The following is a 17711-nucleotide window of genomic DNA, read 5'->3' as shown; positions in this document are numbered from 1 at the left end:
AGGTCCTTGCCCATGCCTATGTCCTGAATGGTATTGCCTAGGTTTTCTTCTAGGGTTTTTATGGTTTTAGGTCTAATATTTAAGTCTTTAATCCATCTTGAATTAATTTTTGTCTTCTACACTTTATAAACTCATTCCTTCCTTTCATTCTGAGGTTGGATTACCCTGTATTTGTAGCTGTGCCTCTTATTCAGTATCCTTCCACAGAATGAATGATTGTCTTGCCAATTCTTATTCTGCCTCTTAAGATCATTTATGTCATCAGAGTCTTAATTTCATCTGAAGTTTTTCTACAGCCTCTTGTTATAATATTCTTTGATTTTGCCTCCTTGGAGCTGCCAGGGCTCGATTATTACTTCAAAGGCAGCCAAACTTCCATTCCAACGCCCCAGTGGAGAAATAAGAGAACCAACTAGCTAAGTACTGCTCCCATGGAAATGAAATAAAACAGGTTACCCCACACACTCCTGGTCCAATGCTTAAATGTTTTATGCAATAGTCTGAAAGTCGCAGTTAACTCTATCTTAGATCAATCAACAAGTTCTCATGTATCTTGCTCCTGTCTATATATGCCATTATTCTTTCAATACCCAGTCTGACTTTAAAAATTTTCATCAATAGTTAGCAGCTGTAAATTACTTTTTTTTTTAACTTAGGTTCCCCACCATCCCCCATCTTCTAAAGCTACTATTACAATATTGTAAATGGATAAGACACAAACCTATAGTAAGTCCAAAGTACAACCCCTCTTATGGAATGAGCTCTGAAGCAGAAGAATGAACTTTATACAACTACTGCCTATATATTTTTAGGCATGAATAAATGAGTTTATTTAGTTGGCTTATTACATAATGGACTCTTGATATTTTTATAGCATTGTGCTAAGTAGAGGGGACATAAGGGTGACAGAATTTAAAGCTACAATAAATATAAATCATCCCCTCAATGGCTTTACAGTTTCAGTAAGTGTGATGAAAAGGAGAGAGTGAAAAGCATCTTGAGATGCAGAGAAAGAATATTCAGGGCAAACAAAAGTCACTTTAAGAAATGAGGTCATTGAAGGCTTCCTAGAATTGAGGTCCTTTAAATTAGACCTCAAAGAATTTAGAGACGGGAAAGAAAAACTTCATTCTATGTTCCCATATAAAAACACAAAATAAAGTTTAAGGAAGGTATTGGGGGGAAGAGGGGAGGGAAAGGTATTGGGGGGAAGAGGGGAGGATACATGAAAATGATTGAGCAATAATATTGGAAAAGTAGGACCTGATGCCAGGGTCTGGGCTTTATGGGAAGGTTACATGCTCAATGCTGCAAATAAGAAGAACTGCAAAAGAAAGAGGCCAAAGGAAGAAAATTAGTTATGTACTCATCACAATAGTTTTAGAAAGACAGAATGAGCCTCTAAACTCAGTCATGGCAATGGAAAGGAGATAAGAGGAAAGGCTTAAGACATATAATGGGACTGTGTGCGATGACTCATGCCTGTAATCCCACACTTTGGGAGGCTGAGGTGGGCGGATCCCTTGAGATCAGAAGTTTGAGAACAGCCTGGCCAACATGGTGAAACCCCGTCTCTACTAAAAGTACAAAAATTAGCTGGGAGTTTTGGCACGTGCCTGTAATCCCAGCTACTTGGGAGGCTGAGGCACGAGAATTCCTTGAACTTGGGAGGCGGAGGTTGCAGTGAGCCAAGATTGTGCCACTGCACTCCAGCCTAGGTGTCAGAGCCAGACTCTGTCTAAAAAAAGGTGGGGAGGGAGTAATGATGATTGCTTTCAACAGAAACAGGGCAGAAAAGAACAAGTCTATGAGAGAAAATGGGATGCCGGCAAAACATGCTGAAGACCCATGTGGAATCTGGGAATGAAGCTCAGGGAATAACTGAGTACTGCTTACTCTAGATATCTGCGAATGCGAATCATCTTTATGATAATGAAAATTTCTAAGTACAGGAGAGGAAAGGCCAAGAATAGGTATCTGAGAAACATCTACACTCGAGAGGCCAAGAGTAAGAATCAAATAACATTTGGACTTGATGAGTTTGTTACGCTAATTCTTTTTTTATTCGTATTCAGTACTTAGCACAGTATTTAGTAAAGAGCAGGTGTTCAATACTTTAGATTGAATAAATATAAAACGCATCTTCAGCAATGCTGTTATTGTGCAGCATGTGTGATATTTATATAAATAATTCAGCTGGATGGTGCAGTGGTTTGCACCTGTAATCCCAGCACTTTGGGAGGCTGAGGCAGGTAGACGGCTTGAGCCCAGGAGTTTCAGACCAGCCTGGGCAACACGGTGAAACCCCATCTCAACCAAAACACCACAAAAACTAGCCAGACATGGTGGTGCACCCCTGTAGTCCCAGCTACTTGGGAGGCTGAGATGGGAGAAATAATTCAGCCACCTTAAATCTTTTTCTTTGATCAAAGCAAAATAGAATACCTTTAAACTTTCTTCTACAGAATTACTAATCAGATGTGTTTTTCATTCATAGAACTCTACACCAATGCCCCGAGCATCATCTTAGGCATTTAAAAAAAAAAATCATTTTATTGCCCTTTCACACCCAGTATGACTACTCCTAAATATAGAAGGCTTTGGTTTCAGCCCCCACAAAACACTTAAACTTCCTTAGGCATGATATTCAATCTTTTTCATCTTAAAAGGTCTTCTTGTAATCACTGTTAAGCAGTCAAGCCATTACCAAACCAAGGCTACTGAAAACCTTAAAGAGAAGTCAATGGAAACCAATTCACCATGTTTTGAGATAGATGTTTAGGCATTTTATGAGACATGTAATTTTTCGAGATATATAATTATATCTCTATGAAGAGCCTGATGAAAACCCTGGGTCTTAGTTCACTTTCCTAATCCTAGGCCACTTAATTTATTATTTTTCCCAGATGCTTACATAAAGCTGTCTTAGTATGATTAAATTAAATTTCCCTATATTAAATTACCTGATGATTTTAGAATTCTAAATGAATTTTGAAAGAGAACTGGGGACCATATTCTGAGGCAGACTTTTCTACTTGTCTACCGTATACTTCATTTGACAGCCACCAAACCACCTCCAGACTGTCACTAAAAATTAATCTCAAGTTTTTAAAAGGAAGTTAGCTCTGTTATAGTAGCAGAGATAAATTATTACAATTTCATCTCCTTTCATTTTCTCCGAAATATAGTAACAGAGAACACCTCTATGAGTTTATACATCTCTGGTAGATTGTATTATTGTTTGAATATACTTTGCCGACTTCATCTCTGCTCAGGTGAGAGTCTATTCCCCTGCCCCATTTATGTCAGGCTTGGTCTAATGACTTGCTTTTGGAAACAGAATATGAGTGGACACAATGATGTGTGCATGGGCAAAATGAATCTGAGCAGAAGCTTCAAATGTGACTCTGTGATTGTGACCTTGCTCCCTCTTTCCCCTGTCATGAAAATAGTCATGTCCCCAATTGGAGGTGCTCCCATTAGCTTGGTCCCAATGCAAAGCAAATATCAAAAGTGTATCTAAACCCAACTCACAAGCCTAAAGTGGAGGCCATGCAACTGTCTTGCCATTTTGAGACAAAATATGAAAATGAAATGAACATTTGTTTTCAACTACTATGACTCTGGAGACTGTTGTGAAAGTTAATACATGATCTTATTATTCCCTCTGAGCTTGTGAATCCTAAAGCCGGATAAATTCTTTTTCATATCCAATTAGAAATATGACCAGGATACTTATTTGCAACAGAACTGGAGGCTGTCCAAGATTTGAAATACCTGTTCTAACAGTTTCTTTACAGAAGAATTAACTGAGATACAGATAAATTAAGAGATTTGCCTAAGGTCATATTAGTTAGACGCAGAACTATGAACTACGCTCCCAGCTCCATTCATTATAAAATGACTGCAACACTGCAAATTATGTGTTGATGGCCCTAGGAATGTAACCTTCACCTGTACCAACAGAAGTTTACCTGGAGCAAACTGTCATTTTCAAAATATATTATCTTCTGTGAAGATGAAGTCTTAAGACTCCTCAATATTATACCATTGTGACACTTAAGCACCAAGCCATAGCATGTCTGGCAATACCAACTGCAGGCAACATCCCTCGAATTCTGCAGTTTTAACTAATAAAAGCGAAAGCAAAGGATTACCTCATGTGTACATAATGTCAACTTAATTACACAGAAACATTTCCTAGAATGAATCCAGAATTACACTGGATTGTGGCATAGGCAGCAGTATTAGGAAATCTAAGAAAAAAGGCCTATCAATTCCTAAGTACGCAGATAGTGGGGAGAATCACAGAAAGAATCAGAATTAATGAGAGAAGCAGAATAGATAGTGTATCTAGCACTGTCCAGGGAAACGAGACAGAATCTAGAGGGTGCGAGCAACTGGGACCTAGAGAGTGAAAGGACTCTGTTGGGAGGAACGTTAGCCTACAGGCTAATCGCAAGACATCTACCTTATTTTACCCAAATCTCATGCTCAACCAATAACCTCCTGATGACTAATTCAGGTTCCCTTGTTCTTCCAGAGAGGGGGAAGAAATGCCCAGGACAGAATTCTCGAGCATTCCAGTCACTAGAATCCACTTATTACAACATACTAAATTGACCTTCTGATTTACATATCAATCTCCCTAGGTCTGATCAACTTAAGGCTTTGGGACCCCTGTTGAGGTGTCTTCATGGTCAATCTGCAGATCTTTGTAGGATATCCAACCTCCCTCATGCTCCTCCCATTTCAACACCAAACCTGCTGCTGTAACACATCTTCGCAAAAGATGTTTCAAATATTTTCAGTATATTATGAATGGCATTAAGATAACTAACGTGCTGCCCTTACATAAACTGAATATACTCTTTAACCCATTCTTGAAGTGAAAAGTCTATAGATTTCAAGTCCTTCCCAATAGGCACCTTTGCTTACGCTGCCTGGGTTCCACAGGACCACAACTAGGGACATGCAACTCCACATGATAACTTACATGAAAACCTCTCTGTTTATTTTCATCCCAAATGTTTCATTTTACATTTCATGAATCTAAAGGAATTATAACCCTTCAAAGAAAAATAGTAACACTAATTAATTTTTACCCTGCTTCTAAAATGCCCTCCCTAGAAATTTTGTTGGTTTAGTTCACTGAATTAAGAGTTGTACAAAACCCTTTCAGGATGATACTTTCAAATTTAGACCTCTATCTTTTGCTTTTAGAGTTAACACCAAATAAGTATCTGTCTGCTGATTTGACCACTAAAAATTGTTTAAAAAATTGCTTTCCAGTAAATGTGGACTACCTTCCAATGTCTTTTCCAGCATTATCAAAGCCTGCAGAGACTTGCCAGATCATATATATATATTTTTAAACCAGTTTTCCTCCAACAGACAAGAAGTGTTAGTAGCCACTTATTCTTTTCCATGTTAGTATCTACAGAGCCATTGAGAGAGACCAAGAACACTATTTATATTCTTGTTCTCAGCCAAGACTCTATAATTAGTCTGATACCAAGAATACTCTATCCAGGAATGCCTTGTGAAATAGGACTACATTGCTTAGGTTGAGATCAAAGATCCTGAGTGTGGCCATTATCCCTGGAGTCAGCTCTGACAGAAAGCTTTGAGTCACTACTACATTATGTAGAGTCTCTAATCAGCTCTGTGTAAAACTGAAGCTTTGACCAAACATATTGCCAAGGAATTGTCATAACCAGATATCTTGAAAGTATCCAAGATCCTCACTACCTCCTCTGCACAGATCCTATTGACCAGGGGTCCAGAATTGATGTCCTGGAGTTGTGATCCCATTTTTCTCACATTTGAAATTCTAAATAAATGTGGTGGAAAGGAAGACCTACTTACTCTGTAAATATGGGCCTCCAAGGTGACCCAGATCATTTTGCACACACCAGACAGAAAGGCCCTGTTCCCAAAAACAGGTTTGAATTTAGAATCTGCTACCTTAGTAGCAGACAAACTGTCATGTGACTTACCTAGTAGAATAATAAAGTGGTCAGGTTATTTTTATACTTAAGCAGCTATAATAACAACAACCATGGTACTAATAGCTAACATTTAAATGAGAACTCACCATATGCTGTGCACTTTATAAGCATCATCTCATTTAATATCCCAGTGGCCTTGTAAGCACTATTGTTATTATTTTATTTTTATAGATGGGTAAGCCAAGTAACTTTGCCAGTGTCACTCAAATTGATTAAAGTATCAAACTGGGAGTTAAGTCAAGGCCTACATTATTCTAATTCTTGAGTTTTACACCCCTGCTTTTTTTAAAAAAAGAATATCAATATTACATTTTGGTTAGATTTCATGAGTGAACCTCAGTTTTACAATTGACAAATGAATTATTCATATTTTTCAGATTTGGATATTTCTCCTTTTATCATTTCTTCCAACTTCACATTATCATTGGTGGTAATTAAACTGGACAAGAAAAAGAGTCTTATAAGTATGCATTTTGCAAAGTACTTACATAGTCAATGGGCTTGAGAGATTTGACTTTAGATGCTGGGCAACCGCAGGAAGTAAGATCAGCATAGAGGCCTTCTTCTAACACACAGTGATTAACAAACACGTCTTCTTGGTAATAGAGGAGCCAGCTAAAAGCCAAGCAGTAAAACATTCAGTCAAATTGCATTCACTTGGCAGTATAGGCTCATTATTTTGCTGTGGGAACTGGTGTAGGGGTAGGGCATAGAAAGTGGTGCAGAGCATCACCACACCAGCTTAAAAAAAAAAAAAAACGCAACAGCTACCACTATTATTCCTCGACTGCTTATGACGCACCAGGCATTAGGCTGGGCACTTTACATATACTATTTCATGGTGTCCTTAATAATTCTATGAGTTAGGAACATCCTCATTTTTATAGGCAGCAAAAGTAAAGATCAGAAAGGTAAGGTGATTTTCCCGTGGTTCCTCAAACTACTCAATGGTAGAGATGAAGTTTGAAATGAGACGATGTATGCTTTCAGCTAAAGACATTCTTTTTATTTAGTGCCTTCACGTATAGCACTCTGGGATTAGATCAGGGTGATTATTAAGTACCTAAACAGATTATAAGCTCTTTTTGGGAAAAATTAAAAATGTTTGTATTCAGTTTAGATGAGCATAGAAGATAGATTTTTTTTTTAAATCACACAAGAGTATATAAAACCTGTCACCTACAAATCTGACAACTAATAGAAAATTTTAAAAAGAAATAAACCCCTTGGAATCTTCAATAGTGAGTTATCTTCAATACAGTATTCATCAAAAGATAGCTAAACACATACCCTTTTGAAAAGAATGAGCCCAAGGGAAAAATTAAATGACTGTTACTAATTTAGTTTTGGTGTGGCTAAGTTCTAGCCCTGTATTTTAAGATCACCGGAACTGTACTCTTGCCAGACCAGTTTAACTTTGGATAACCGTAGAAATGCTGTGTGACATTATAATTTACTGTCATGTCTTCTACTGTAATAAGCATTTCATAGTCAACATTTATCAAAGGTTTCTAGTGTGCCAGGCATAAAGCTAGTGCATTATTTTATTTAGTCCTTGTAAGAAACCTTTGAGGTAGGTTTCATTACTACTCCTCCTTTACAGATGAGAAAGCTGAGGTTCAGAGAGATGACTCATTTTGCCTGAAGTTACATAGCTAGAAAATGGTGGAACTGGGCTCAAATCCAGGTCTCTCACACATTCCAGGTGCTTACACAATTGTCATAGTTCTTGTATTCTTTTATCCTGCTGTTGTATATTTCCTACATGAAGAGACATGTGTGACTAGTTTGTCCTATTATTCTGTTCAAGAAAAATACACTTTCCTCCAGAAAAACTTCAGTGTTTCTCATTAACAGACAATGATCCTAAATCTTGTAAAATATTTTCTTTTATCTTAGTGGAGAAGGAACTCAGAGCCAAATAATAGTAACAAAATTATTTCAGGTCCTTGTGTGTGTGTGTGTGTGTGTGTGTGTGTATTTATTTCTTATTAGAGTTGCAGATCTCTATTTAACTTATTGTGCCCTACTTTGTGTTTTAATGTTGGAAAACTCACATTTCCTTTTCAGAGGTAAGTATATAAACAAAAACAAATACAAGGAGGCTCAAGGCAGAAGAGCTGTAGGAAATAGGAGAAGGAAAGGACTGCTTGATTTAGGGTTAATCAAGAAGGTGAACAGAAATAATGGAGTGGACTGAACCTTAAAGGATATATCTGAATTATTATTAAGCAGGGGTCACAAACTTATATACCTTCAGGAGACCACACAGGTAATGCAGATTTGAGTAGAGTAGTGTGCCAGGTGGAAAAAAATTGGGAATGGTGGTGATTATGGTATGCTGGAAAGCACATATGCAGTCTACTCACTACCAGCTAATTACTGACAAAGGCAAAAGCTTTCTCCAAGTCGTAAAATCTTCTGATTTTTAAAGAGAAGGTGGAAAACAGCTTCTTCTGAAAAATATCCTAAATGTAAGTATTAATACTTACATTTGTATTAATGTATTACATTTGTAAAAACTGTATTAATACAATTTTTTTAACCTAGCGTATAAGCCAAACAAATGACACCTGCTGGCTAGATTTACCAGAGACCTCCAACCTTTGGTATGAAACAGGCATCAGCAAACTACAGCATGTGGGCCAAATCTGCCCCACTGCTTGTTTTCAAACAGCCCATAAGCTAAGACTGGTTTTCACATTTTCAGAGGGCTTAAAATTTTAAAAGAAGACTATTTCATGACATGTAAATGTTACATACAATTAAAATGTCAATGGCCATAAATAATGTTTCATTGGAATGCAGCTGTGCCTATTGGTTTGTGTATTGTGTATGGCTGCTATTGTGCTATGTCTAATAGCAGTGTTGAGAGTAGCTGGGATAGAGCCTGTGGAACCCACAAAGTCAAAAATATTCACTATCTGATTCTTCATAAAGTGTGCTGACCCCCGGTATAGAAGGTATGGAGGGAAGCAAATGTTAGAAAAGAGAATAGGGGCCGGGCGCGGTGGCTCAAGCCTGTAATCCCAGCACTTTGGGAGGCCGAGATGGGCGGATCACGAGGTCAGGAGATCGAGACCATCCTGGCTAACACCGTGAAACCCCGTCTCTACTAAAAAATGCAAAAAAACTAGCCGGGCGAGGTGGCGGGTGCCTGTAGTCCCAGCTACTCGGGAGGCTGAGGCAGGAGAATGGTGTAAACCCGGGAGGCGGAGCTTGCAGTGAGCCAAGATCTGGCCACTGCACTCCAGCCTGGGCAACAGAGCGAGACTCCGTCTAAAAAAAAAAAAAAAAAGAAAAAGAAAAGAGAATAGGATGGGAAATGGATAGGAAAAGGAGGCTAGTTGATGGTAAGGTCAGGAAAAGAAAGAGCTTGAACTTGATTGGACTGGTACTAGAAAATGGTTGGGAATTAAAGCATTAGCAAAAATATTAAACTGGATTTTGGGACACATAATTGGACTGTGATTTGTTTGGGGTAAACACTAGAAATTAGATGACACTGAAACAGGGGGTAGCTAAGAGACTGAAGTTTTTGAAGTGAAAAATAGAAGGCCCAGGTCTCTAATGATTCAAGGGAGAAGGGAGGAAAACTGACAAACCAAATATATTTTAAAGGAAGAAAAGAGACTTTGATAGGTTGCTGGGTAGATGTTTGATACATAGAGATGCCACCTAACTGTACAATTAAAAATTGTTAAAATGGTAAATTTTATGTTACGTATATTTTAGCACAATAAAAAATTTGTAGAATATATTTTAGCTGTGAGAATCACATGTAGTTTCATATACATGTGAAAAATATACAGTATATTGTTGCAATTGGAAGAATATCCAATTCAGAGATGAGACAAAAAGACCAAAGGAATCATGGGTCTGAAATTTGGTATGTGATCTTGGGAAACCCTAACTCTGAACCTGGTTTCCACATCTATGAAAGGGGGATGACGAATACTTCGTTAAAAGGTTAAAAAAATTAGGAGTAATATGTCTTACTTCTAAAAACACCAGGTATTTTTATCGCATTCTACTGTGTGAGACAATAAATATACAATATAAACATTCAAAATATTTAGGAAATAATCTAAGATCACAGTGAGAGACAAAAATCAAAATGTTCCCTAAGTTGGTTAATCAGCATTCTGCTTTTCTGTATTCCATCATAGCTCAAAATACAGATTAAGCAAAATTAATATAGATCAGTTAGCAGGTAACCAATGCCTGTTGAAGATAAATTTTAAAGATTCACTGTGCATGCAAAAAATATATCTCTCTAAATTTAAGATCATTAGTTATTAAATAGCAGCAGAAAACACTAAGTAAGCATACTTACCAACCTCGAAGAACTTTAAAAGAACATGGTATGAGTGAAGTCAAATCAGAAGTTTCTTCTGTAAAATCTATACATTCACCTTGGAACCCTGGTTTACTGAATACTTTGAGCTACAAGAACAACAACACAACAGTTAAATAGAAAAAAAAATGGTCTCAGATGATCAAAAGCAAATAAAAACCTTTAATTTCATGAATTTATAAAATGTAGCAAAATATCAGACTCATGTTTTATCTATTATCAATGAATTCATATTAGGGATAATGATACGCTCCTTAAACTTGCTTTCTTACATGTTTTCAGGAATGGAATGTCACTGTTGGTTTACCATTTTCTTGCCTCTCTTCCACCAAATTGTGGGAACAGAGGCCTAGAAAACAATTCTGCCTATAAAAGAGTACATTAGAGTCCTTCCTCCACTAACATGTGGTCCTTTATTCTCTCAAACAATCACTATGCCCTATGTTGAGACCAGATGTATAAAATAAGAAGAAATTTAGTGCTAAACATGAAAGAGGCTTAGATTAGTATAAGGCTACATGGTTAGATGCTTCTCTCCCTAGCTCTTCCTGATCCACAGTTAATATAAGAAGAGGAGAGCACGAGCACATGCTCATAAGCAAGCATGAAGAGTACCCAGGAGGGCACACGAGCAGATGTCAGAGGAGATAATAATGACGGGATTAGTGGAAGATTTATGGTGAAGAAAGAAAGATATCTGTGTCATGTATTTCAGCTTACAGGCTTCGGTTTTCTGATAAGAATACCTTAAATGTGCAGCTTATAGTTATATACAACTACATTTCTACTTTAGTCAATTTTGTCGAGAAAAATCCATGAAATCTCAACTATAATTCCCTTTAGACCAGATATATAATAATCTACAACTCTGGTAGCCTTGAATCTACAATAGGAATGAAAAAAATTAAAGAGCCCGTAAAAATTTCATAATACACTGGAGACTTGGAACAACATGGCCCACAGGTCCACCCTGCACTGACAGGCCTGCACTAGGGCACAGAACACATCATAAGAGACCATCTGCTCGTGCTGTCCTCGAGGATAAGGCTTTTCTGAGCAGCTAATGTTCACCTCCCTCGTCTTCCCTTTTCTTAGAAGAATTGTATCTTGATTATCTCATTCTGCTCTGACCTTACTTAATCTGTTATCAAAGATCAGTCAAAATCAGGGAGGTGAGAAAACTAATTCCCCATGATCATCTGTGGTTTGTACAACACCACTTCCTACTGTGAAACCACACTGTATTTGGAGCATTAAAACATCAAGGGACTTCTTGCCTTAAGGGGATGTGATCCAGCAAGTTTCTGTTGTAGTCCTTGTAGCAGATACAGAGGATAGCAAAGAAATGAAGTCCAAACCAAGACATACTTAGGTTTTTTAACTTAAAGACATATAAAATGTGAGGCTAAAAAGCAAATCACTTTTAACCTCCAAAAAATGCAGAGAAATTTCTCCTGCATGGAAATTCTTAGTGAAAATTAAAGAAAAGCCACATGAAAAGAGAGACATGTTGTCTTGCTCACTAACTACATTCCCAGTTAATTAGTTGTATACTGCTGAACTGAAGATTTATACTTCACCATTTTCACAATGAAGCCATGAAACATCAAATCCTGGACTACTGATAATGCCAGTGAAGCATATTTCAGATGGTATATATAGTAGCCACCTCCAGTTTTTTGTCTCAGTCTTCATACCCAGAAAAATTAATTAAAATCCATATACACATGCAGAAATAATGTTATAAAGTATCTCTTGATTTGATGGGTTAAAATAGTCTTTGTTCAAACTTTAAAAACTGGGTTGAATGCTTATCTGAGTTTACTAGATGAGATTTGGTATATGATTCACCCAGAATTAGACCAACTCTACAAAAATATGCCTCATTTTGATCACCTTATCAATCCTCAAAACAGAACAATTCTCATAATAATTTTCTGAGGATCGACCATACAGAAACCAACTCTGAGCTTACTGATTATAATAATTAACTTGTGGTTTCTACTCTTGGTGAAATTAAGTGACAGAGCCTTGGAGAAATTAAGTCCTTGGAAAAACGAGCTGGATAAATGACCATGTTGGCTTCCTTTACAGAACAATGGATAACAAATATACAAAACAACTCAGGTTGCTTAAAACCAAGGCAAATAGACAAACAAGAGATGAGTGTTTTCCAGACTATACCCATCCTTCTGTGCCACGTTGGTATGGCTCAATCCCTAACAGCTCCCCAACTGGAAATAGAAGTGACGGAAAAAAAGTATCCCTCTAGTTTGCTTTTCACATGTATTATTGTATTTCTTTCTTAGAACTACCATTTGAGCAGAAATTATCTCCACTATATTATGAAGATTTCACAGAAATTCTTTTTGCTACATAATTTTCATTTATAATATATGCTAACAATATGTGGTAATATATATCTTTAATGTAATATGATAAACTAAAAATGCAATGAACTACTGACAAAACACAGAAGCTGCGCTGACTTATTCTACAATATCAGCATTATTTTTAATGTAATTTTACTTACTCCAATACTAAAATAATTTCTATAAGAAACTTTCTTCCCTGTCTAAATAAGACTTTCTCTAGCCCTTTGAGCCTCCCTCATAGAAATATGTTGATTATTAAGGAAAAGTCTTGTTTCTATTCTTCTATTACATCACATCTTTCTCATACTGTAGTGTTATATATTTCTCATATTGGTTATATATTGTACAATGATTTCATTTCCCTTATTAATCATAAAGGTTTTCTTTACTGAAATAATTCTTCCTAAGTATTTCTGTGATTTGGCTTCTATAAAAATGATCTGGTTAAAGTGCTACAAAGAAGCGTTTTCTCTTTACTGCTTGTAAATCTTACTGTATTTGCCTAAAGCTGTCATTTTCCTATCCCCTATACAAGAAAACAGTAGCAACAATTATTACAGATCTTGTGATCACTTTAAAATTCAGTGAGGCTAAATTATCCAATATAAGAAAACACCTAGTTGCTTTTCTTGGTGAGAATCATGCATAAAATGGAACAGGGGCTCAATATTTAAATAAATCTAAACATTTAATTATATCTGGAAATGGACTTTAAAAAGATTCTAGAAACAAAAAGTACTTGGCTGAGTCAAAGGGCAGAACTGGTTAGAATTTCTAGAGAATGATGCCTAATTACAACCGCCTCTGAAAACTAAATTCACTGTTATAAGATTTAATCTAGTATTAGATTCCAATATTCAGGACTTGTGGTAAGAGAGATGATGATGATATGCAGATAATACATATTCTGTTTGGTTTTTGTTTGGGAGGGAAATTAAAAAAAAAAGTCACTTGCTAACGGTGAAGAATTCTACAGCGATCCTGTATATCTTGAGTTGCTAATTAGACACAATGACCAAGCTTCAGCCTTCAGAAAAAAAAAAAATCTTCTCAATAAAAGGTGGTGTTCTCTGCATGTTCTCACTCATAAGTGGGAGTTGAACATTGAGAACATATGGGCACAGAGAAGGGAACAACACACACCAGGGCCTGCTGGGGAGTGAGGGGTGAGGGGAGGGAACTTAGAGGACTGGTCAATAGGTCCAGCAAACCACCATAGCACACGTATACCTATGTAACAAACCTGCATGTTCTGTACATGTATCCCACCCCCCTTTTTTTTTTTAGAAGAAATAAAGACAAAAAAATTAAAACAAAATAAAACTTTCCTAATCCCAAAACAAAAAATAAAATTAAAAAATAAAAGGTGGCGTTCCACCAATATCTCAAATAAGCCACATCTCCTCATGATATGTTTCCAGAACAGTCATTAACAATATTTTCAATCATCATGACACTCATAATGTATACTAATCCCTATACACCTACATTTTCTGGCTTTTCCCCTCTTAGGTTGCTTAAGGTTCCCCTTAAAATCACCAGCATAAAAAAATTCCCTCTCTGACTTGAGCTCTGAAATGAAACTTCCTCCTCATTCCTCAGGGAAAATTAGTACCCCATCTGAACACAGCATCTGTATTGCCAATCTGGCTGTTGTAACTACTGCCTGTTGAAGAGAAAATACTTTCTAGTTATTGAACAGAACCAGCGTGTCAGCCAAGATCTGTTTAAGTAAGTATAAACAAGAAGAATGTCTGAAAATTTGATCCACTGAAAATAACAAGACCTTTGATACTGGGTAAACTAAGAATGTTTTGTTCATGTGTTACTAAATATCCAGTTATCATACACCTGTCAGAAATGCTTATTCCACAAGGCAATAACTTAGCCATACCCAGAAAAATGAAGTGGAGCTGATTTCACTGGGCGTTTTCTGCGGCTTCCTCTCTTCCAGTTAGACTGGAAATACTATAAAGAAAATCCTCCCAGCAATCTGCCCCAAACAAGGAAGTCCATAAAAAAAGAACAAGGAGGTAGGAGCAGGAGAAACAGAGATTTAAAAAACGAGGCTTTTTATCTGTACTTAGAACTCAAAAAATGTGCAGTTTGAAATAATTTCTCTTTCTTCTATCTACTCATGTTGTTTTGATTCATGTGAAAAAACACTTTAAAAATCCACAGTTGGGAGTTTTCAAAATTTCAAAATAAAAATCTGGCAGGAAGTGTCTCTAAATACAACAACTCAATTATATTCAGAAAGGAAATGTTCCCAATAGGCCTGAGCTAATCAGAAAATAATAAAACCCAAAAGCATTGTGAATGGAAACATGGTTAAACTAAGCTGGTCTGAAATAAACACTGACATGAATATGAAAAACATACACATTCAGAGAAAAACACTGAGCATTATGTAAAGGCAGCAAATGCCAAATATTTAAAAGTAATCACTATATTTGGCTTTTTGACAACAATTTTTCTGAATTTGTAATTTAAAATAAAACAAAGGAAGCAATGTCTCTCACCCCCTCTTCCTTCTATAGTTGTACTGCTCGTATGATGATTATGTCTTTATTTGATGTAAAACCCTGAACATGTGGTTTTGTCAAGTGTGGTCCGTACTAGAAACGTCTCTTTTGCTACTTCTAGTTGTGTATATGGCACTTACTTAAATTCTGAATCTCAGATTTATTATCTAAAAATGGGAGTAATACTGACCCTACGGACTTATTAGAAACGTTAAATAGGTACAATTTCTAGCCCTCAGTAGAAAACAAACAAATGTTGGGCTCCAAAGTATTGTCCAGTTCCCTTTAAACAATTACTACAGTAGAAATGAATATAGGGTTTCAAGTTCACTAGCTCAGAAATATTTGATTATAGGTATCAGAAATACATGTACATAACAAGCATGCCACGACAGTGACTTTTCCATGGTAAGTTTGCTCTTCCAGAGATAAATATAATATTCTATGAAGAATGTGACACTGAAGAAAGAATGGACGATGGGAAAGAAAGAGTGCCAGAAGTTCAAAATGACCCTAAAGTGGTCAGAGCTACAGCTCTGTCAGGAGAAAACAAAAGGAAGTGTGACAAACCCAGTCTAATACAACCACTGACAAAGATGTAAATTCTTCTGCTCATAGATACCAAGTGCAATATAATCTTCTCTGCCAGAGAGACACATAAAAGTTATCTGCAGAAAAGAGAAAGATTTGAGAGAAAGGGTATAAATGCTTTTAGTAAACAATTTAACAATTATAAGAATATTTTTAAACATACCAAATGCGGAGGTTCATTTATCCCGAGTGGTTCCTGAAAACATATTAAAACATTTTCAAAATTGTAATCACATAATCTTAGTTGTCTTTTTGAAAGTTTTGAAAATATCCTTTGAAAAAAATTTTTTTTTCTTTTTTTTTTTACTTGCTTTTCTGAGAGAGTATTCCTCTGTTGTCCAGGCTGGGGTACAGTGACACAGTCCCAGCTCACTGCACCCTTGATCTTCAGGACTCAAGCGATCCTCCCAATTCAGCCTCCCAAGTAGCAGGGACTACAGTCATGTGCCACCACGCCCAATTAATTTTGCTTATTTTTTGTAGAGAGGAGGTCTCACTGTGTTGCTCAGGCTGGTCTCAAACTACCAGGCTTTAGCGATCTTTTACCTTGGCCTCCCAAAGTGCTGGGATTGCACACCTGTGCCACTGCAACCAGCTTGAAAAAATATTTTGATGGTTTGACCTATTTATGAGACTCTTTGAATTGGCTATGGCTCTCAAATAACCTACTGAATTCTCTTATAATAATTTTAGTATTTATAACTAATTCACTTTTAAGTAATATTGTAGGTAGAAGAAAAATATGGCCTAGTGCCCATTACAAAGGAGTGTGAATTTCTGAACATTATCTCATGGGCACTCTTATTGTTCTGCAGGGTTTATTATCCAAACTGGCCACACTCTTCTACAACTTCATGAATTTGCATACAAGGAGATTATTCCTTCTTTGTGAAATGTCCTTTCTGCCTAGAAAAATTGCTTTTATCCTTTACACTATCACTCAATTCACCAATACATCCTATTCTGAGGCAAAGTCTTCAATTCCCCAGGCACTGAGTGTTCCCTTTCCCTGCTCCCCTGCACTGCCTACACACTTCATTTTCTCACTAATCATACTACCATTAATTGTCCATACATCTATCTCCTCTGGGAGACAGAGAACCATCAGGACAGTCTTACTCAATTCTTATCTTCAGTGATTAGCATAGTGTCCAACACATCAGAGACACTAAGTAAATGCTGTTAAGTGAATGAACTGATCAAATTACGAAGTCATCTCGTTCATGTGTTAATATCTACTACTCTCTATGGAGTCTACAGAAATTCAATTACTATTGCATTTTCTTTCTATATACACACATGACATCATTTAACAACTCCACTTCTAAAAAGTGTTTTCCACATATTCAATTGCATACTATTACATGATGCAGCATTGGCTATATTCATACTTCGCTCACCAGTTGGATTGGTCGTATCGACATGATTATATTACTTGATCCTCCCCAGTCAAAAAAGCATTTGTATTTCCCTTTTTCTAAAATGTATTGTTCTCCACAGAAGAACTTTTGCTGGTAGGCAACCCATCTAGTAGGGAAAAAAGAAAAAACAAAAAAATAAAAACAAGTGATATACAATTGAGCAAACAATAATTTTAAATACTAAAGACTCTCTCAAGTTTCTTAGAGGAGGGGGCAACTTACACTCCACTTTTAACATGAATGGATCTTGTTTTACTGCCAAAGCCAATTTCTTCCAAATCAGAAATTTCCTGATTTGTAATGTCAATAAACTTCCCACTTTCTAGGTCAGATTCAAACAGTGTGACAGAAGATTCTATAAAATTCTAAAAGGAAAAAGAGGAAAGTTTAGGAAAACATACATATTCTGTTTTTTTTTTTTTTTTTTTTTT

At 36.5% G+C, this 17711-nt stretch overlaps 1 protein-coding gene across 1 annotated transcript in view; it reads right to left on the bottom strand.

Moving 5' to 3' along the window:
- The window catches only part of CRYBG3 (beta-gamma crystallin domain containing 3), a 124491-nt gene that overhangs the window by 22898 nt on the left and 83882 nt on the right, over positions 1–17711 (bottom strand). The window contains exons 13-17 of the mRNA XM_011927618.1: positions 17503–17645; positions 17260–17386; positions 16023–16055; positions 10348–10457; positions 6500–6626 (exon numbers count right to left, since the gene is read on the bottom strand). Coding sequence (XP_011783008.1) covers positions 6500–6626; positions 10348–10457; positions 16023–16055; positions 17260–17386; positions 17503–17645 — 540 coding nt within the window. The remainder of the gene's footprint in view (positions 1–6499; positions 6627–10347; positions 10458–16022; positions 16056–17259; positions 17387–17502; positions 17646–17711) is intronic.

This window comes from Colobus angolensis, unplaced genomic scaffold, assembly GCF_000951035.1.
Source record: "Colobus angolensis palliatus isolate OR3802 unplaced genomic scaffold, Cang.pa_1.0 Scaffold73, whole genome shotgun sequence".
In the NCBI taxonomy this organism is placed as follows: Eukaryota; Metazoa; Chordata; class Mammalia; order Primates; family Cercopithecidae; genus Colobus; species Colobus angolensis.
Note: the sequence above shows the minus strand (reverse complement) of the source record. Positions and strands in the feature narration are given on the sequence as shown.